This window comes from Physeter macrocephalus, chromosome 14 (genome assembly GCF_002837175.3).
Source record: "Physeter macrocephalus isolate SW-GA chromosome 14, ASM283717v5, whole genome shotgun sequence".
Lineage (NCBI taxonomy): Eukaryota > Metazoa > Chordata > Mammalia > Artiodactyla > Physeteridae > Physeter > Physeter macrocephalus.
In genome coordinates, this window is record NC_041227.1 from 77840251 (window position 1) to 77862590 (window position 22340).

At 50.5% G+C, this 22340-nt stretch overlaps 1 protein-coding gene across 1 annotated transcript in view; it reads left to right on the forward strand.

Moving 5' to 3' along the window:
* Window positions 1-21565, forward strand: part of MMD2 (monocyte to macrophage differentiation associated 2) — a 49365-nt gene extending 27800 nt beyond the window's left edge. Inside the window, exons 3-7 of the mRNA XM_024119551.1 lie at window positions 7906-7994; window positions 9785-9945; window positions 15696-15770; window positions 20321-20422; window positions 21245-21565. Of these exons, the coding sequence (XP_023975319.1) occupies window positions 7906-7994; window positions 9785-9945; window positions 15696-15770; window positions 20321-20422; window positions 21245-21533 (716 nt within the window). The 3' untranslated portion in view covers window positions 21534-21565. The remainder of the gene's footprint in view (window positions 1-7905; window positions 7995-9784; window positions 9946-15695; window positions 15771-20320; window positions 20423-21244) is intronic.
* Window positions 21566-22340: the final 775 nt, after the last annotated feature.

Below are 22340 nucleotides of genomic sequence, written 5' to 3' on the forward strand. Positions count from 1 at the left end.
CACATGCCGCGGAGCGGCTGGGCCCGTGAGCCATGGCCGCTGAGCCTGCGCGTCCGGAGCCTGTGCTCCGCAACGGGAGAGGCCACAGCAGCGAGAGGCGCGTGAACTACAAAAAAAAAAAAAAAAAAAAAAAAAAAGAAATTTCAAATTGTGGGATCTCTAAAACCGAGGTACATCAATGATGTCTTCAGGGAGTTATGGGCATAAGCTTGAAGTTCCCCTGCTGCCAGAAAGCTTGACGGTCCTACTGTACTTGGGTGATGGTAGGAAGACAGCCTACCTCCAGGTGTTTTCCTCCGGCGACTTCCTTTATTCGGGGCAGCCGTGTGCCAAGTTAAAGGTCAGCGTTCCCAGGGAAGGAGGGGAGAATGGGTGCTGGGAGATGACTGTCCCCCTGCCCCTTCTGGAAAGCTGGAACCTTGGGATATAGGAACTGGTGTTGCCTTGTGACCCCCTGCTCCTACCCCAGCTCCCACTGCAGCCTCGTGGGTTCCCTCCCAGCCTCGAAACATGCCTCCTCCTTCCAGTCACCAAGCTTTTCCTGATGCCCTTCTGGCTTCCAGAAGTTTCCTCTCCGGTCTTCAGTGCCTCTGACCATCATGTCTCTGGGACGCCCCCCACCCCTTCCTTCTTGCCTTTTCTGGCAACAGTCATGTGCGATTAAATCTTTACATTGTAAAAGCGTTAGCATAATGACAGGGAAAGAATTCCACCCCCAACATTTTATTTTGAAAAATTTCAAACTAACATAGAAAGGTTGCGAGAAAAGTTCAGTGAACATCTAGGTGCCAATCATTCACTTAGTCACCAGAGGTTAACATTTTGCAATGTTGGCTTTGCTGCTTTCTCTTCTTTTTGAACCTTTTGAGGATAAGTTGCAGACTTCTGGACCCTTCATCCTTGAACACGGCAGCGTGTATTTCCTAAAGCAAAGACGTTCTCCCGTGTAACCGCAGTATGCTTACTTCTCCCAGAAATTCGGCCCTTGATACGGTACTGTGATCTGATGGGGAGTCCACCTTTATCTCCCGTCAACTCCCTTAAAAGAATTTTTAAGAAGAAGTATGTCATCGAAAATGAATTCTACTAAAAAAAAAAAAAAAAAGTATCCTACTGCCTCACCGCAAATCTGTATTTCATTTATGTGTGTTTTCTTCCATCCACAACATAGTTTGACCTTATTATAATCATAATGAATTACAGATTCTCTCTTTCTCACTTCGTATTATATGGCAAACATTTCCCATGTCATTATACAGTTTTTTTTCAGTTTTCTTTTTTTCCCCTTTTTTCTTCATTATACAGTTTTAAAGACTTATTTTCAGTTATGCAAGGAAAATTTGAATATAATCTCATAAAAAGTCAAACAATACAGGAGGTCAAGTCGTCTTCTACCTCATCCTGAAGATTAAAATATGAGGGAAGTCCTCTGTGACCAGCGCCCCCAAATCCACCCATCTCTCCTTTATTTTTCAGGCCTCTTTTTCTGCATTTACCTCTTACCTGTTGTTAAACATTCGGGTTAATTCCTGTTACTAGTTTTTGTCCAGGTCTGTGTAACTTTTAGTCACAGGCCAGTTTAGCATCTTGGGTTTTTAATGAACCTACCTCAGTGCTTCTCAGCCTGGGAATTTTATTTATTTTTAAATATTTATTTATTTATTTGGCTGCTCCGGGTCTTAGTTTCGGCACACGGGATCTTTGTTGTGGCGCGCGGACTCTCAGCTGACGCATGTGGGATCTAGTTCCCTGACCAGGGATGGAACCTGGGCCCCCTGCATTGGGAGCTCGGAGCCTTAGCCACTGGACCACCAGGGAAGTCCCACCCTGGGAACTTTAGAAATATCCATGCCTGGGTTCCAGCCCCAGAGATTGCAGTCTCTTTGGTCTGGGGTGTAGCCCGGGCATTGGCATATTTAAAAGCTTCCCAGGTGATTCGTTTTCTTAGCTTTTAAAAACATCGAGGTAAAATTGACACAACATAAAACGAACCGTTTAAAAGGGAACAATTCAGTGGCATGTAGTACATTCACAGTGCTGTACAAACAACATCTCCATCACCCCAAAAGGAACCCCCGTACCCATTAAACAGTTTCTCCCCCTGCCCCCAGCCCTTGGTAACCACTGATCTGCGGTCTGTCTCTATGGATTTGCCTGTCTGGATACTTCATATAAATGGGGCCATGCAATGTGGCACCTTCTGTGTCTGGCTTCTTCCACTTTGCATCATGTCTTTGAGGTTTACCCTCGTTGTAGCAGGTATGATGGCTGAATAATATTCTGTTGTATGGCTGGACTGCGTTTTGTTTATCCACCCATCCGTTTCCTGGATGATTCTTAACGTGTGGCCAAGATTGAGAAACGCTGGTCTGACCTCTTCTCTTCTCTTCAGATTGTAATAATAGTAACTACTTTGCAAGGATGTTGTGGCCTTTAATGGGGCGCTCTTTGTGAAGTACCAGGATGGGTCCAGTAAGAAAACGGTGCCTGGGCTCCTTAGGGGAGCTCCCCAGGGAGAGGGGAAAAGAACATTTATTCTCCGAGCACCGCTATATGTCAGACATCCCCGTATGGGCTCTTGAACCGCATCATTTCATGGTACCTGCAGGCTAGGTAATATTATCTCCTTTAACACTCAAGGAAGTTGCAGCCCAGAGACGTTAAGACATTTCCCCTATGTCACACAGCAGCTAAGTGATCATACAGAGACTTTCCACCCAGCTGTGCCTGGCTCCAAAGCCCTGCCCCCTCCAGTTCAGGGTGGAAGGCCACCTTCTGTCCTTGTCTCCCTGCCAGCTGAGTTTGGGAGCCCTCCACGTGGGGTTGCCCTCCCCACCCCCATCAAATGCAGTGGCCACATGGTTATCTGAGTGGCAAAGGTTGGCCACAGAATGGGGATTCTGTTCTCCAGAAAGCAGGCCAAAGGCCCATTTCCCTCTTTTAGTTGAACCAGCGGCAGCTTGCTAGAAATGTCGACTCTGAAATTTCCCACAATCTTGAAGGCTGCCTAGCTGACTGCCAGCTCTGTTCCAGACAGTCTAAACTTTATCTCTGAATTTCAGCTGTTCAAAATGACTCCCTTGTCCCTCTGCTGGGGAATGGATAAACAAGTCCTCACACATCCTTATGATGGAGTAGTTCTCAGCGATAAAAAGGAAGGAGCCATTGACCCGGGCAACAGCCTGGATGAATCTCACCTGCCTTAAGCTGAGCGAAAAAAGCCAAACTCAAAAGGCTGTGCTGGGCGGGGGGGCTGGCGGGGGGAGGCCTGGAAGGGTTGAGATGACAGCCGAGAATAGTAATGTTAGGAGGGTCCGTCATTTTCCTCTCACAGAAAACAAGAGATAATAAGTAAGTCCCCGGTGGCATTCAAAGCACAGTTTCTCTTCACCTAAGAATCCACTTGAGTTATGCAGTCAGTTCTCTTTAGACATTAAAAAAAAGGTCTGTAGAGCTTCTATATGATCCCGTTTATATGATGTTCTGGAAAAGGCAAAGCTATGGGGACAGAGAACAGAGCAGTTGTTACTGGGCTGCGGGAGGGTTAGGGTACCAGGGGGCAGGAGGGCAACTGGGGGGGGTGATGGACCTTTTATGTATCTTGATTATGGTGGCAATTATACAACTCTCTCCATTCGTCAAAACTCATAAAAATGTGTAGCAAAAAGGGAAATTTTACTGAATATAAATTAAAAGGAAAATTAAAAACATAAACAGTGAAGTCATTGTCTTCTTCAAACGCCTGCCTAGAGGTTTATGAAGAAAGAAATTAGGCTACAAGGAGTTAAAGAAAAAGTTCTCTGTTCCTGAGGGCCGTGGGAACTCTATTTCTTGGGCGTTTGCCCCTGGCCCTGGGGCCCTGGCCCCCGACCCCTGTCTCTCTCTCTCTCTCTCTCTCTCTCTCTCACTCAATAGCTGCAGTGCTGGGTGAGAAACAAGGAAAGTTTTGTGGAACCCAGAAATAAATAAATAACTGCCCATCCAGGTCGCCATGGCAACCGTGACATCACCCTCAGGCCCGAGGGGCTGGCACCACCGGTGGCTTGTTGGTGTTTGTTAAAGGAGCAGGGGAGAGGGCAGCCCAGTAACAGGTGGAGGAGACTTGGTTTCCAGCTGGGGAGAAAGGCGTCCATTGCACCCCTTCACGATTGGCCTCAGACCCCCGCGCCGCAGCCCTAGTGGAGGGAGTGTAAATTAGCACTGCCTCTTTGGGGGGCTTTTGGGCAGAATCTATCAAAGCTAACACTGTGTGTACCTGTGTTAGTGTCTCCGGGGTTGTGGTAACAAACGAACACACACTTAGCAGCTTAAGATAATGGAAATCTGGTCTCTCTCCATTCTGGAGGCCGGAAGTCCAAAGTCAAGATGTCTGCAGGGTTGGTTCCTTCTGGAGGCTTGAGGGAGAGTCTGCTCCAGGCCTCCCTCCCAGCTTCTGGTGGCTGCCAGCATCCTTGGCATGAAGCTGCATCACTCCAATCTCTGCCTTTGTCTTCATTCTGTGTCTCTCCTCTTCTTATAAGGACACGTGTCATATTGGATTAGGGGCTCACCCCCCCTCCCCAGTATGACCTCATCTTAACTGATTACATCTGCAATGACTCTTTTCAAGTAAGTCCCACATTCTCAGGTCCTCAGGGTTAGGACTTCAGCATAGGAATTTGGGGAGGACACAATTCAACCCATAACCCTATTTTTGTTGTTACTGTATTTGCTTTATTGGCATAGATCCAGCATACAGAAGGTACTCAAGAAATGCTAAGTGGACGGCCCCTAGCACGGACACAGCATACAGTGGGCACTTAATAAATGCGTTGTGCATTGTACTGCATTGTGCCCTTTGTTCTGAACCATACACCCATTTCTCATTTGTGTGGGTCTTTATAGTAATAATCGGGTTCCTGGGGTGTGGGGGAAGGTTTTTGGTGTTTTAGTGGAGTTTAGCCCCACCTGGTGGTTGATTCTTGGCAAAGTCCAAGGTGAACTGTCCACTTACCTGACTCTGAGCCAGCGTGGTCCTGCCTGCCGCCCGAGAGCCAGGTGTTTGCAGATCTCATCTCCCCCACCGCCAGCCTGACCTGAAGACCCCTGCAGAGAGTTCGGTCAGCCAGGTGTGGCCATGTCCCATCCCACCTGGGTGATGTCACTTCCTAACTCTGCACTGGAGCTTCCCCTCCGTAAACTCGGCATGGTGGTGGCTCCGTGGGTCCATGGTAGCCTGCAGGTACCAGGAGCTCCCGTGAGGGTCAGGTGAGAGAACGGGACGGAGGCAGTGGATGGGGCTTGGAAGATTCCAGAACACCAGAGCATCAGGAATGCTTATTGTCGGGACTTCCCTGGTGGTCCAGTGGTTAGGACTCCATGCTTCCACAGTGGTTAGGGACCCATGCAAGGGGCATGGGTTCGATCCCTGGTCCGGGAACAATGATCCCTCAGGCTACCCGGTGCAGCCAAAAAAGAAAAAAAAAAATTTAAGCAAAAAAAGGAATGTTCATTGTCAAGATAGAGTCACCTGGCCATTCCACGTGTGGATCTACGCCCAGCGGAAATGAATGCATATGTTCACTACAATGAATGCTCATAGCAGAGTTACCATAACAGCTCCAAGCTGGAACGTCCGCCTCCAGTAGATGGGATACATAACCTGTGGTTCACTCACCGGGTGGAATACTCTACTGCAACGAAAACAGCCAATTACTGAGGCCGACAAAAGTCATGCTGAGCCCAAGGAGCCAGACCCAGAGGGTTTGTGCTGTGTGATCCCACTGACGGGAGGTTCAAGAAGAGGCACAACTAGTCCACGGTGACAGTGTCAGAGGGCGGCGCCCTTGGGGGGCAGTACCTCCACGGTGACAGTGTCAGAGGGTGGCGCCCTTGGGGGGCGGTACCCCTGGGAAGGGGTATAAAGGTGAAACGGAGCAGGACGCTATGGTCCTTGCCCCCCCATGCCCTCCGCCTGCCTTTTGTCTGTGGAACAAATTTAGCCAAAGAATAAGTTTAATCAGAGAAGTGAGAAAATGCAGAAACAGAGGAACACAGTCAAAGGAAACCAAATAATAATAGTTTAGTCATTAAGCAAAGTCACTGCAACGAAAACAGCCAATTACTGAGGCCGACAAAAGTCATGCTGAGCCCAAGGAGCCAGACCCAGAGGGTTTGTGCTGTGTGATCCCACTGACGGGAGGTTCAAGAAGAGGCACAACTAGTCCACGGTGACAGTGTCAGAGGGCGGCGCCCTTGGGGGGCAGTACCTCCACGGTGACAGTGTCAGAGGGTGGCGCCCTTGGGGGGCGGTACCCCTGGGAAGGGGTATAAAGGTGAAACGGAGCAGGACGCTATGGTCCTTGCCCCCCCATGCCCTCCGCCTGCCTTTTGTCTGTGGAACAAATTTAGCCAAAGAATAAGTTTAATCAGAGAAGTGAGAAAATGCAGAAACAGAGGAACACAGTCAAAGGAAACCAAATAATAATAGTTTAGTCATTAAGCAAAGTCAAGGACCTTTAGTTCCTCCTCAAGGGCTATAGGTAATATTCTGAGCCATGTCCTGTGAGCTGTCCTATAGATACTGAAACCCCACCAGGTGGAAGAAGGTAACTACATGATGACCAGGCTGTAGCCGTGACATAAGCTGCCACAATTCCAAGAATTGGCCCAAAGAAACGGAAACAAACCGACCCTGGAACTGAAGATGAACTGTACCTAAAATAATCGAGATGACACTGGTCAGACCACAGATGACCAACTTCAAGATGACTGTCAGAGCTGCCTGTGCTGTTCCTGCACGGAGCCCCCTCCCTCTACCTGTAAAAGCTCTCGCCCCCGATTGTCGGGGGGGTGGAGTCGGCCTTTGGACAGGCGTCCGCCCTCCCCGCTGATTGCCGGCCTCCAGAATAAAGCAACCTTTCCTTTCCTACCAACACTTGTCTCTCGCGAACTGGCTTTCGAGCGGCGAGCAGCCAGACCTGGGTTCGGTAACAAAGGCGCTTTCTAGGGTGTGGGAAAGAGGCTCTGGCTCTTCTGGTGGTGGTCACGTGGGCATGTGTCTACGTCGAAATCCATCCAGCTGTACCTTGGGGAGCTATATTGTATGTCTGGTATGCTTAAAGAAAATTAAAAGTAAGAAAAGAAGAGGATGCTGCAACCCAATATTTATTTATTTATTTTGGCCGTGCCGTGCAGCTTGCGGGATCTTAGTTCCCAGACCAGGGATCGAACCCAGACCACAGCAGTGAAAGCACCGAGTCTTTTTTTTTTTTTTTTTTTTTTAATTTATTTATTTTTGTCTGCATGGGTCTTTGTTGCTGTGTGCGGGCTTTCTCTAGTTGCGGCGAGCCAGGGCTACTCTTCGTTGCGGTGCACAGGCTTCTCATTGCGGTGGCTTCTCTTGCTGCGGAGCATGGGCTCTAGGCACGTGGGCTCAGTAGTTGCGGCTCGCGGGCTCTAGAGCGCAGGCGCAGTAGTTGTGGCGCACGGGCTTAGTTGCTCCGCGGCATGTGGGATCTTCCCAGGCCAGGGCTCGAACCCGTGTGCCCTGCATTGGCAGGCGGATTCTTAACCACTGCGCCACCAGGGAAGCCCAGCACCGAGTCTTAACCGCTGGGCGCCAGGGAATTCCCTGCAACCCTATACTGAGCAAACACCACTTTGGGGCTTAAGCACAAAATGTTGGATATTCCAAAAAAAGTGTAATAGAGAGAGGGAGGGAGGGAGGGAGGGGAACGTGAGGGGGAGGGGAGGAGAAGAGGGAAAGGGGACGGGAGGGGAGGGGAGGAGGGAACGGGGACGGGAGGGGAGGGGAGGAGGACCCTCTTCCCACCAGCAGGGGCCGAGGTCCTCAGGCCTCCTGGGAATTCTGTGACCCGGGCCGCTCCCGGCTTCCCAGCCAAGCTTCCAGGAATTGTGTGTCTCCCTCCAGGTTCATGAACCACCGAGTCCCCGCCCACAGGAGGTACCAGCCCACGGAGTATGAGCATGCCGCCAACTGCGCCACCCATGCTGTGAGTCTTGGGGGGCTGAGAGCTAAAGAGGGGGGCTGGGGACGCAGCCTCTTTGCCCTTGGAGAGGTTGTGTTTCCGTTCCATGGCAATGTCCCGGGCGGCCTGTTCTCAAGTCTTCCATGGCCCTTGGAAGAGCGTGTGGGATCTGGAGGGAAGGTCACCTGGGGAAATTGGAGGCGCTGAGCGTGCCTCTCTTTTACTTGAAGAACCGTCAGTGGCTCCCTAGTACCTTGTACAGCATCCAGGCTCCCAGATAGGGCTTAGCCTTTGTGTCATGTTGGCCCACCTTCCACTGCCATGATCTTGCCCCCAGGCTCCAGCGCCCTGAGCCACCTGCTGTTTCCGAAATAGAAGGCATGACCCCGTGCCTTTGCACGTGCCATTCCCTCTGCCTGGAATACTTGCCGTCTCCTCCCACCCCAGCCTTGTCTAAGAAATCCTTCTCTGGGCAGTGGTCCTTAACCCTTTGGCGTATGGGCCCCTTTGAGGATTTAATGAAGCTCTAGACCTCCGCTGTCCAGCTTGGTAGCCACCGGCCTCGTACAACTGAAATGCAGCTTGTCTGAATTGACATGTGCTGTGAGTATAAAATACACACCAGCTTTTAAAGACTTAGCATGGAAAGAAAAGAATGTAAGGTATCTTCTTAATACTTTTCATATTAATTACACGTTGAAATGATATTTTGGATATATTGGACTAAGCAAAATATTAAAATTAATTTCACCTATAAATAATTTCCTTTTCAAAATGTGGTGACTACAAGATCTAAAATTACCTGCGCCACCCACGTTATAGTTCTGTTGGCCGGGGCTGCTGTGGAATCTCTCTCCAGAAAAAGTGCTCCTAACACACGAAATTGGGCAAACCCTTGCAGGGACCCTGTACCCCAGTGCTTTGGAGAGTTCTCAGACTTCTCAGAGGGAACGATAGGTAAACCAGGATTCGAAGAGTGAGGAGGTTTCCAGGTAGACATGGTAGAGAGGGATGCCTTCTTCAGAGAGAACCACAGGTGCAACAGCACAGAGGCATGAAGCGGTGCGCCCTGACCGGGAGGCTGGGGTACCAGTGGACCCAGGGCGTGGGGGGCAGTGGCCAGAGATGCTTCTTGAAGACAGGAGATCTTGGCTTCCTGTTTTACCATGATACTCTCTAGAGTTATGCTGTCCAATATGGTAGCCTCTGGCCTCGTGTAGCTGTTGGAATTGAAATTGAAACCAATTAAAATGAAAACTTCAAGTCCTCAGTGGTACAAGTCACACTTCAAGCGCTCAGTAGCTGCCTGTGCCTAGTGGCTCCCATACTGGACAGTGCAAATCTAGAACGTTTCCACCATTGTAGGAAGTTCTGTTGGGCAGTCCAGAGTCTAGAACCTTCCCTCCATTGTGGGAAGTTCCGTCGGACAGTGAAGGTCTAGAACCTTCCCACCATCACAGGAAGTTCTCCTGGATGGTGCAGGTCTAGAACCTTCCCTCCATCGTGGGAAGTTCTGTCGGACAGTACAGGCCTAGAACCTTCCCACCATCACAGGAAGTTCTCCTGGATGCTGCAGGTCTAGAACCTTCCCTCCATCATGGGAAGTTCTGTCGGACAGTACAGGCCTAGAACCTTCCCTCTATCACAGCATTTCTGTTGGACAGTGCAGGTCTAGAACCTTCCCTCCATCACGGGAAGTTCTGCTGGACAGTGCAGGTCTGGAGAAAAGGTTCGGGTTGCTCAGGGGCTCTGTATTTGCCTGGACCCCACTCCAAAGGCTGGCACTGCAGCACCTCTCCCCACCCTGCTTCCAGCTCTGGATCATTCCCAGCATCCTCGGCAGCTCCAACCTCTACTTCCTGTCGGACGATGACTGGGAGACCATCTCTGCCTGGATCTACGGCCTCGGCCTCTGTGGGCTCTTCGTGGTGTCCACCGTGTTCCACACGATCTCCTGGAAGAAGAGCCACCTCAGGTGCCTGCTGCCTAGCCCATGGGAGGGGGCGAGTGCCTGGAGGGGTGACCAGGGCTGGGGCCCACGGTGGGCTGAGGGGTGAGGCAGGATACCTTGGGCCATGCTTGGCTGAGCCAGGAGGGGCCCTGGATGGAAGGCCTTGTGCCGTCTTTGCCTCGAGCTGGCGGGTTGAGTCTCACGTGGGCGGACCCCCTCACCCTCGTTTGCCTCGTTTGCTCCCTTCTATGAGTCCGGAAGAACAAGCCCCTCGCTCCCAGGGTCATTGTGAGGGACCCTCATAACCGTCTAATAATCGCCCCGTTCTGGACGCCCCCTAGGTTCCAGGCATTCTGCAGCTGTCCCTCTGCATCTTTCCAATAATTCTGCAATGTAGGCATTAGAATCCTGGAATTTAATTTTGATTTGTTTTGTTTTTAATTTTTTAAAAATTGTGATGAATACACATGAAATAAAATTTACCATCTTAACCGTTCGCGCCCCGGTCCGGGAGGATCCCACGTGCCGCGGAGCGGCTGGGCCCGTGAGCCGCGGCCGCTGAGCCTGCGCGTCCGGAGCCTGTGCTCCGCCACGGGAGAGGCCACAGCAGTGAGAGGCCCCGCGTACCGCAAAAAAAAAAAAAAAAATTTTCTTTTAAATTGAGGTCCAATTTACTGATTTATTTTTCTTTTATAACTTGGCTTTTTGTGTTGTTTTTCAGAAATCTTTGCCAGACCCGAGGCCACAGAGATTTTTCTCTTATGCTTTCTTAAAAACTTGTGTGGTTTTAGTGCTTGCGTTTAGTCCTATGATCCATTCTTTGTAATAAGTACATTCACATTGCTGTGTGGCGATCACCACCCTCATCTCCAGAACTTTTTCATCTTCCCAAACTGAAACTCTGTCCCCATTAAACACTAACTCCCCATTCTGCCTTCCCCAGCCCCTGGCACCCACCCTTCTAACTTTCTGTCTCTATGAATTTGACTGCTCTGTGTACCCCATGTAAGTGGAATCGTATAATATTTATCCTTTCATGAGCACAGTGTCCTCAGGGTTCATCCATGTTGTAGCAGGTGTCAGAACCGCCTTCCTTTTCAAGGCTGAATCATATTCCATTGTATGGGTGGACCACACGTTGTTTATCGCTTCATCTGTTGATGGGCCCTTGAGATGCTTCTGCCTTTTGTGACTGGCTTCTTTCACTGATCGTGATGTCCTGGGGCTCATCCACGTTGCAGCTTTGCAGAGTCCCTGTTTTGTGGATGATGACACTCAATCTGGAACGTGACTTGCTCAAGGTCACATAGTTGTGTCCAAGCCAGTGTTGATTTTAGGTTTCCAGGGCCCCCATAAAGTGAGGGGACGCTCTGGTCCACTGTAGCAGCTGCAGGGACCACTGGTCCCCATGTCCAATGCCCCTCTTGCCCCCAGAAGCCCTGTGACTCTGCCGTATCCCACCCCCTCCTGTCCCCGTTCTTTCCTCTCTGTGGCTCCTGGTTGCTGTAAAGAATTACAACACACTGGGGGGCTTGAAACAACAGGAACTTAGCCTCTCATAGTTTAGGAGGCCAGAAGCCCGAGATCAGGGTATGAGGAGGGCCATGTCTCTATGAGAGGACCCTTCCCTGCCTCTTCCAGCTTCTGGTGGTTCCCATGGTTCCTTGGCTTGTGGCAGCATCACTCCAATCTCTGCCTCTGTCTTCACAGGCCGTCCTCCCCGCGTGTCTCTGTGTCCAAATCTCCCTCTCCTTTTTCTTCTAAAGACAGCAGTCATTGGGTTTGGGGCCCACTTACCAGTGGTGTGACGGTGCAGCCCTTTAGTGTCCTAATCTGTGACGTGGTGGATGAGAAGCATGGTCCCTACCTCCTAGGTGGGATTCAAGAGTTAATGCTCGTAAAGAGCTTAGAACGGTGCTCTGATTCTAGAATGTGCTCTGTATGTTTCAGCTGTTGTTATTCCTTTTATTTCTAGGAAGACTTGCAGATAGCCCAGCATCAGATAGAAACACGGCCAAATTTAATGAAGGCTGCAGTCGCTAGATAGAATTGCAGTTTGTACTAGTTACCCACTGCTGCGTAACAAATTACCCTGAATCATAGAGGCTTCAAATAACAGTAAACCCTGATTCTTTCTCAAAGCTTCAGAGAGGCAGGAATTTGGGAGCTTAGATGTGTGTTTCTGGTTCAAGGTTGCTGATGTAGTCATGATGCTGCCCGGGGCTGCCGTCACCTGAAGGCCGGACCTGGGCTGGAGGAGCCACTTCCAAGGTGTCTCCATCCCAGGCCTGGCATGTCGGTGCTGGATGCTTGGGGGTGCTCAGTCCTTCCCACGTGGACCTCCCCTCGGCCACATGGCTCGTCCCCCCCACCAAAGTTAGTGGTTCAAGAGAACAAGGCAGAGGCTGTGATATCTTTTATGATCTAGCCTTAGAAACCACACACCATCAGTTCTGCAACCTCCTATTGGTTCCGTGTTTGCCGTATTTGTTGTGGGAGGGGCCGCACACAGATGTGAGGACCAGAAAGTGGGGCTCCTTGGGTACCATTTTGGAGGCTGGCTACCACGCTGGTCAGATGTATTGATGACTGTAATTTGCTCTTCAAGGGGAGGTCATGACGGAAACAGTAAGGTTTATGAGCACTTCCTGTTATGCGCTGTGCTGAGTCCTGACCCTCTTAGTCCTTACAGCGACCCCGATAGGTGGCCAGTATCCTCCCTGTTTTACAGCTGAGGGAGCTGAGACCAGGGAGGGTAAGTAACTTGCTAGAGGTCCTAGTCCCTCTGTGGTGGGGTTGGGATTCGAACCCAGGTCTTCTGGCTTCAGAGCCTGGACCTGAACCAGAATGCCAGAACCCAGAGGGTCTTCAGGGGGCACCTAGGTTTGTTGGTTTTGCACTTATTTATTTTTATTTTTTAAAGATATTTGGGGTTGGAGTTTATTAATTTATTTATTTTGGCTGTGCTGGGTCTTCGTTTCTGCGCGAGGGCTTTCTCTAGTTGCGGCGAGCGGGGGCCGCTCTTCATGGCGGTGCGCGGGCCTCTCACTATCGTGGCCTCTCTTGCTGCGGAGCACAGGCTCCAGACGCGCAGGCTCGGTAGTTGTGGCTCACGGGCCTAGTTGCTCCGCGGCATGTGGGATCTTCCCAGACAAGGGCCCGAACCCGTGTAGCCTGCATTGGCAGGCGGACTCTCAACCACTGCGCCACCAGGGAAGCCCTGCACTTATTTTTTTTAATGAAAGGAGAATAGAATAGAATTAATAAACATTTAATTGTCCATATTTTCTTCTGTTTGCTAGACTTCTATTGAGTATGCATTTTTAAGTTCATTTTTTCCATTTTTATTTTTATTTTTTATTTATTTATTTTTTTTTGCGGTACATGGGCCTCTCACTGCTGTGGCCCCTCCCGTTGCGGAGCACAGGCTCCGGACGCGCAGGCTCAGCGGCCACGGCTCACGGGCCCAGCCGCTCCGCGACATGTGGGATCCTCCCGGACCGGGGCACGAACCCGCGTCCCCCGCATCGGCAGGCGGACCCTCAACCACTGCGCCACCAGGGAAGCCCCATTTTTATTTTTATTTTATTTTTTTAATTGAAGTATAGCTGATTTACAATGTTGTGTTAGTTAACAGGTACACAGCAAAGTGATTCAATTGTGTGTGTGTGTGCGTGTGTGTGTGTGTACGTGTATATATATTCTTTTTCAGATTTTTTTCCATTACAGTTTATTACAAGATATTGAATATATTTCCCCATGCTATATAGTAGTTCCTTGTTTTTTATTTTACATATTTAAGAATGAACATTTTAATAGTTATGGGCCCTTAAGTAATTAAGTTATAAAAGCTTAGATGAGTGGAAAAAAATGCATTTACCTCAACAAGTTTCTGAATTTCATGCACACAAATATGTTGTTGGGTTGCTTTTTAATAACATATAAATTGCGCACTCAAGTACTACAGTTTTATGCATAGTAGTATTTTTAATCTAAAAAATTAAGCAAAATGCTTAATTTCTCAGGCTCTAATGCTAGGAATAGCGTACAAAATTACATTTTAATAAATTTCATTTCATATAACTTTGTATGTAAAGAAAACACTAATTCAACTTGAGCTAACTTTTCTCTTGGCTCGGTGTTTGTATGGAAAAATAATTATGCAGTCCGTTTGGAAAAATATAATCAATCCATGGGCATGCAAGTATCAATTTTATCTTATGAGAATTTCTCCATGTTCCAGTTACTTCATTCCTTATTACATGCTGCAAAAAGCAGTAATAATTTTTATAGCCAAATATCACTTCATGATACCAGGTGGCTGTCAATATTTACCACAGAAGTCATGCATGAAATTTAAACATTACAAAAAATGACTTACCAGTTGACACTCCTGAAATATGCACATTTTCAGAATGTTCTGCAAGAGCACCATTTCCTAAAATTAAACATAATGAATAAACTAATTTCCAAGATAAAATTAAAAAAAAATTGAACCTCCATAGTGGCTGTATCAATTTACATTCCTACCAACAGTGCAAGAGGGTTCCCTTTTCTCCACACCCTCTCAAGCATTTATTGTTTGTAGATTTATTTATTTATTTTTTTTTGCGGTACATGGGCCTCTCACTGCTGTGGCCCCTCCCGTTGCGGAGCACAGGCTCCGGACGCGCAGGCTCAGCGGCCACGGCTCACGGGCCCAGCCGCTCCGCGACATGTGGGATCCTCCCGGACCGGGGCACGAACCCGCGTCCCCCGCATCGGCAGGCGGACCCTCAACCACTGCGCCACCAGGGAAGCCCCATTTTTATTTTTATTTTATTTTTTTAATTGAAGTATAGCTGATTTACAATGTTGTGTTAGTTAACAGGTACACAGCAAAGTGATTCAGTTATACATACATACATATACACGTATATGTATGTGTGTTTGTATATATATATATTCTTTTTCAGATTCTTTTCCAATATAGGTGATTACAAAACGTTGAGTATAGTTCCCTGTGCTATACAGTAGGTCCTTGAATTTCTTTCATTGTTTAATTGAAGTATAGTTGATGTACAGTATTATATAAGTTACAGGTATACAACGTGGTGATTCACAATTTTTTTAAAGGTTATATTCCATTTATAGTTACTACAAAATAGTGGCTATATTCCCTGGATTGTACGATACATCCTTGTAGCTTATTCTATTATTTATTCATTTATTTTTTTGGCCATGCTGCACGGCTTGTGGGATCTTAGTTCCCTGACCAGGGATCGAACCCAGGCCACTGCAATGAAAGCGCCGAGTCCTAACCACTGGACCGCCAGGGAATCCCCCTTGTAGCCTATTTTATACATAATGGTTTGTGCCTCTTCATACCCTCCCCCATGTTGTCCCTTCCCCTTTCCCTCTCCCCACTGGTAACTACTAGTTTGTCCTCTGTGAGTCTGTGTCTCACACTTTTTTTTTAAGCTACTGAATTCTTTATCATTTGAAATCTTTCAAAAAGCCCAGTATATAAAACAGAATGCAGACTTTCTCTGATTAAAGTATGGGAGGAGGCTGCCAGGGGGAGGAGGGTCCTCGGTGGTACCCCCGAGGTGTCTCCATTCAACTCCTAGGGTGAGAGGGAGCCTGGTTGGAAAACCACTGCTCTGGTCACTCACAGATGGGGACACCGAGGCCCGAGGGGTCATGGTGGATGGAGGTGCGTCAGCCCCGAGCCCAGGCTCCCCCAAAGCCCGTTGGTCCAGGGCAGGACCCGTAACCCGCCTTCTCTGCCACAGGACGGTGGAGCATTGTCTGCACATGTCCGACCGCATGGTCATCTATTTCTTCATCGCAGCCTCCTACGCGCCCTGGTGAGTGTCTCTGCGGGTCCCCGGGAGGGCTGGCGTCCTCTCTTTCCTTTGTTTGAATTTCTTTGTGTTTGGCTGGGTGATACGTTGGCACAAAAGCGCGTAGGTAAAAAGACGCCCACCACCCATTCTCCTTCCTAGAGGCAACTACTTAGTACCAGTTTCCTGTGTATCCTTCCAGAGTGCTTTTGTGTAGGAAAGAGCAAACGTGTATGTATGAGTATATGTACAGACACACATTTGCGTATATGCATATGTATATATGCAAATACGTGCACACACACATACCTATATTTTATATGTTTATATTTATACTTATACTTTCCTACTTTAATACAAAAGGAGGGATACTGTACAAACTCTGCAGTTTGCTTTCATTCTCTTAGTCATGGACTTGGGGACATCTTTCCATATTAGTACCTTGAAGATTTCCCCACTCTGTTTTCTTTCTTTCTTTTTTTTTTTCACAGCAGTATAATGTTCCCCGGCCACCCCTATTTATGAATATTTACGACGTTGGCGCTCCCCCTTCCTTTGCTATAACAAACAGGGCTGCAGTGAAAGTCCTTTTGCTGTTGTACCAGTCAGTGCTTGGTTCTGTTGGCTTGAATCAGGTGAAATTGTTGACCTACAGAAACAGCAGGTTCATATGGCCAAGCCTGATCTTTGGGGGGGTAAATTCGAGGCTTGGACGGCTGGGGGGCAGGAGCGGGCCTTACTCATTTGGCTAACTGTTGCCAAGTCACCCTCCACAGATTGTACCAGTTTAAACTCCCCCAGCAAGGGACTTCCCTGGTGGTGCAGTGGTTAAGAATCTGCCTGCCAATGCAGGGGACATGGGTTCTAGCCCTGGTCTGGGAAGATCCCACATGCTGCGGAGCCACTAAGCCCGTGATCCACAACTACTGAGCCTGCGCTCTAGAGCCTGCGAGCCACAACTCCTGAGCCCATGTGCCACGACTGCTGAAGCCCCCTCACCTAGAGCCTGTGCTCCGCAACAAGAGAAGCCACCACAATGAGAAGCCCGTGCACTGCAACGAGGAGCAGCCCCCGCTCGCTGCAACTAGCGAAAGCCTGCGCACAACAGCAAAGACCCAATGCAGCCAAAAATAAATAAATAAATTAATTAATTAAAAAACAAAAAAAATAAACTCCCCCAGCAAGTGCCTCAGGGTTTTCGAAAGTTCTGGAATAAAGAAACACTCAGGGGGCTTCCCTGGTGGCGCAGTGGTTGCGCGTCTGCCTGCCGATGCAGGGGAACCGGGTTCGTCCGCCTGCCGATGCGGGGGACGCGGGTTCGTGCCCCGATCCGGGAAGATCCCACGTGCCGCGGAGCGGCGGGGCCCGTGAGCCATGGCCGATGAGCCTGCGCGTCCGGAGCCTGCGCTCCGCAGCGGGAGAGGCCACAACAGAGGGAGGCCCGCATACCACAAAAAAAAAAAAAAAAGAAACACTCAGGTCACACGCGAAAAGCCGGGAAGCCTTCAGAGCCCCTGTGAGGGGAGAAGGGCCGTTCCAGTCACAGTTGTTGAATGTGTCTGGGTGGCTGGGCGGTGCTGGGGGTCAGGACGCTGAGGTTCTGGCTGGCAGAGGGGCTCTGTGACAGGACAGTGACAGCACGGTGACACGGGCCTGTGCGCACGCAGCCGTGGAGCTCAGAGGAGGCACCACCGCACCACCCTGCAGAGGCGGCCTCAGGAGGGCTTCCTGGAGGAGGTGTGCCGCTCTGAGAATCTGCACGTTGGCCTCTGAGGAGTGGGAGCCACGGTGGTTTGTTCCATTTTGTCTGGGGAATTCCCATTTTTGGCTGTCATAAACGGAGCGTTCTTTTTCATCATCTCAACTAATCCATGGGTTTTGTCGGTGCGCACAAAGACGACTGCTTTTGAAACACATTTTATTGAGACATGCCCGGGGGATATGCACAGTGAGTTCCCACGCACTGCAGCCAGCACCCAGGTGGAGAAACAAAACATCTCCAGCCCCTCCCCAGTCCGCTTCCCCCCAGGGGTAACCACAGTCCTGACATCTGCCATCATAGGGTAGTTTTGCCTGATTTCTTACTTTATGTTAATGGGATCATCGTTCTTTCGGATCTTGCTTCTTTCGGGCAACATTATGTGGTGAGAGTCATGGCGTCATGATTGCAGGAGTCACCGTCCAGTCTTCTTTCTGGACAGCGTTCTGGGTGAATAAACCACAGGTCTCCACCTCCTGTGACCGACGTTTGAGGGTGATTATTGCTCCACGGTCCTCTGGTCATTGTAGTGCTGGTGTGGTAGTGAACAGGGTACAGACCTAGGCTGCTGGTCTACACTGAGGAGTGGTTGGGGGTTTGAAACAGGATATTGATGTAGTTTTATTTTTTGGACTGAGAGGTGATGCCTTGGGAGCAGGGAGGTGTGAGGAGGCTGGTGCAAGGACCTGGGAGAGAGATTGTGATGGCTGGCGCCCTGGTAGCGGCCTTGGAGTCGAGAGGACGGATAGATGATGGAAAAGATACTTACAGGAAACTGAGTGGACTGAGTGACTGAAGGTCGGGGAGAGGGGACGTAGAGCGGGAGATGCCAGGGTTTCCGGCATCAGGTTTCCCCAGGAAATCAGCGACTCTCGGGAGTGTTAGGAAATCAGCCCTGCTGCCGTCAGCCTGGAGACATCGTCAGAGGCAGCCCCATGCCCAGCTGGGCTTTGCGGGAGGAAGGGACGTGCTTCTGTCCTGCCAACCAGGATGCTTCTGGTTGTCGGATGCCAGGTGGACAGGCATATGGAGGCTCCGAGAAGAAGTGTTGGTCCTGGGTGAGGGGCTGCTGCCCGAGTGGGTAGGTGGGAGCCACGGAAGAAGCTGAGAGCAGCGGGGAGAAGCCAGAAGCCGTGGCTGGGCCCTCAGTCCACAAGGCCGCCTCCTGATGGCCCCACGTCACCCCCAGGCACCACCTGTAGTTGTTGGGAGCCAGGTGATCTCAGGTTTCTTTTTGGATGTCGCCAATTAGAGTAAAGCTAGGTTTTGTGCTCAGCTGCCGTAACGATCCTTGATGTAGATTTCTAGCATAGCCCTCTGACTGTCCCCCGCTTGGCTGATTCAATGCCTGGATTTCTACTCTTTATTCCTGGCTGTGACCACTTGGGCACCGGCTCTGTGCCCATCCCGTGCTGGTGTCTGAGCATACGGCTGTGAGCAAAGACACAGACTCTCTCTCCTTATGGGACTTACGGTCTCACGGAGGATGCAGTCGTTGACTGTCCCAAGGATACTGACACAAGGAATGAACCACGACTGTGCCGTGAAGGAGGGGTACAGGTGCCGAGGTGGGGAGATGTGCCCTGGCTTGCGGGCTTTGTAGGAGGAAGAGTCGGCAGAATTTGGCGGTTGCTTGGATGTGGGGTTGAGAGAGAGAGAATCAGAGGACACAGACGTCATTCACGTGATTCACGAGGCCGGCAGGACCATGTCACGAAGGATGGAAAAAACTGGCAGGGTCAAGTGTGACACAGAATCTTCCTTCCCCAGTGCTTCAGAAAACAAACACGATAGAGTTATAAATATTGAGGTGGGCAAAAGAAAAATCACCATCTTCTGGAACCAGAGTCCCCCTCTGCAGGAATCTGGAGCGTTTCCGTGCAGTTTAGTTGTGCAGACGGCTGCACAGGCTGAAGACAGTCCGCGTGCTGGACAGGAATGCATGTGTGTGGGGCTGCAGAAAGGGTGCTGGAGCAGCTCCCAGGCCTGCACTGTCCGGGGCCCCCGACTGTGTACCTACACCAACAGCTGGAGAAAACACACAGAGGCCAAAGGCTGGAGAAGGCTGGGACCCGCAGACGCCTGGCCCTGGAGACACCACCTGTGCCAAGCAGTGGAGAGAAAAGCCCACTTTCCGGGAGCCTGGGGAGAGAGTCACAGGAATCCGGAAGGGAGGAAGGAATTCCTTCTGCAAAGTCTCTCCATCACCCTCTACTGACAGACTTGACGCTGTGCCAGCTGCAGAGGAAGAAATTCATGAGGCCCAGCTCAGTTAAAAACGCAGCCGGCAAAAAGGGTGAATGTAGAGCTGAGTCGATACATTAGTAACCAGGCTGGAGGGATCCTCACCTTATATTCCCGTCCCCTTTTGGTGGCCAGTTTGAGTGGTTTTCAGGCGTTTCCTACAGGGACTGATGCTGAGATGAATGTCCTCTTCTGTGCCTCTGTGTGCTCACAAAACAGCGTTCCTCTGGCCAGTCCCTGAACTTGGAGTGCCTGGGCCACGGGATACGTGCCCTTCAGAGTCTGATACATTCTCCAGACAGGCTTTACTTGTCTATATGCCCACTGGCTTGAGATGCCCTTTTCTTTCAATGCTTGGACATTATCAGTTGTGCTAATTTTGCTCTAATAATTGCCTCTTGTTCCCGTTTCTCTTTCTGTCTCTCCACGTGTCCTCCCGTGAGAGGCCACATCCCACACATGGAGCCATGGGGACAGGGGTTCTCTGGGGTCGGTGTTGCTGTGACGGGCTGGCTGTGGAGGGCTAGATCCCGGTGTCCCCTCAGGCTGTGCCCTTGGCTCTCCCTCCCAGGCTGAACCTTCGCGAGCTGGGCCCCTGGGCCTCCCACATGCGGTGGCTGGTCTGGATCATGGCCTCTGTTGGCACCGTCTATGTCTTCTTCTTCCATGAGCGGTAAGCCAGGGCTTGGGGGAGTGGCCTCAGGTGGGGGGGTGTGCCTCCATCAGGGCCTCCTCCCTGCCCCCAGTGAGACGAGACCCCAGGATAACCGCAGAAGCATGAGGGCACAGCTGTGCCTGGCATCCCTGTGTTCAGGTCCATTGATGGCCACCAGGTCCACAGCCCATGGGGTCAATCTGAAGAGTTAGAAAAAAAAAAAAAAAAAAAAGGACATTGTAGGTTCCTAGACCCACTGAATGATGTCAGGTATTACCTGCCTTCCCGAAGCTGTGTTAGCAGATAAGGGGGAGAGGCTCTCAGGGCTGCCCAGTCCCTTCCATCCTGCTGAGTGACAGGCTGGGAATGATTAAGTGTGGGAAAGAAAACAGAGCTAGAGAAGCCAAAGGGAATAACAGACTCCTGGAATCTCCAGGGACAGCAAACAGGTGTCAGTTGGTGCAGCCACTCAGATGGATGGAGAGTGGCTGCTTGGGCCTTGTGCGGAAAGGTGCTGGGATCGAATAGTAATGTCTGCCCTGGGTTGAGCATGGCAAGCGCCCATAGGCATGCTACACCCAGCATTTGCAGTCCTCAAATGTCATTTCATGGATGTGCAAACCGAGTCTCAGAGAGGGAAAGAGACCCTCCCATGGCCACCCAACTCTGCCAGCACCTGCTGGGTGTAGCTGGATGAAATCTGGGCCCAGGAGTGCTGGGCAGAGGGCGACGTCCCTTTCTCTCATGCTTGCGGCCAGGGTGTCCCCTCCTAACCCGAGCGGGGAGCTATCGCTCGTGGGGAGGCTGTCCTGAGGCCAAGATGGCTTGTCTTCCTGGCAGGTACAAGCTCGTGGAGCTGCTCTGCTACGTCGTCGTGGGCTTCTTACCTGCCCTGGTCATCCTTTCCATGGTAAGTTGCCCGCACCCGGCGTGGGGCCTCCCGTCTGGCTCGAGGGGACCCACAGTGGCTCTGGAGATTGTCAGGTTGAACCTCCTCCTCTGGCAGACGAGGGACCTGTGGCCTGGGGTCAGCGTGACTTGGGTGCTGAGGCAGGAGAACGTGCAGCTCACCCCAGGGCTCGGCTCCCCGGTTCTACGGCACCTCCTCTCTCTGCTTCACCTCCAATGAGTTCCTTAGTCCCTCGGGGCTCCAGTTCCCGCCTATTTAGGGATCAAGTAAGAAAAACCCACGGACAGTGATTAGAATGGTGCCTGGAACAGAGTAAGTACCCGATCGCTAAATTAAATCTATAATAATAACATAGGTGGCCATGGAGGCAGAGCCGAGTCTCAGACTTCTGACACCCCCTCTGATGCTTCCACACCCTAAACTGCTTCTTGGCACCTGAAGGTTGACCCCTTTACTGTGCGTCCTGAGCCCTTGTGACGTGCAGGACGCTTACTCACAGGACCTTACTTCCCCGCCCCAGGCGTCCTTGGAGATGGATGTGACCACCTCCGTTTTATGAACAAGGATGCTCAGGTTCTGAGAGAGAAGGTGACTGGCCCAAGGACATGCAGCCCTCGAGGGGCTGAGCTGGGGTGTGGCCCCGTAACCTCCAACCCCGAGTATTGGGATCTTTGGGCTGCACCACCTCGCCCTGTGCGCGGGAGAGCCTCGCAGGGAGAGGCCTCAGGGCCCCAGCCATGGAAGAGCAGCAGCTTGTGTGGCCGTGGGTGGATCCCCTTTCCTCTCTGAGCCTCAGTTGTCCCTTCTGTCAAATGGGCACGGTCAACTCAGCCTGCTGGTACCTCCCTAGGCCAGGTAACAGTTTCTTACTTTTCAATGGTTATTGTTGGCAGATGTTAAAAATTTGTGTAGTCGAGAAGCCACTAGACTGTGAACTTTAAAAGGGTGAATTTTATGGTGTGTCAATTATAGCTAATAAAATTATTTCAAAAGAAGAAAGGACGTATGTCCTATAGATCTTGCTGT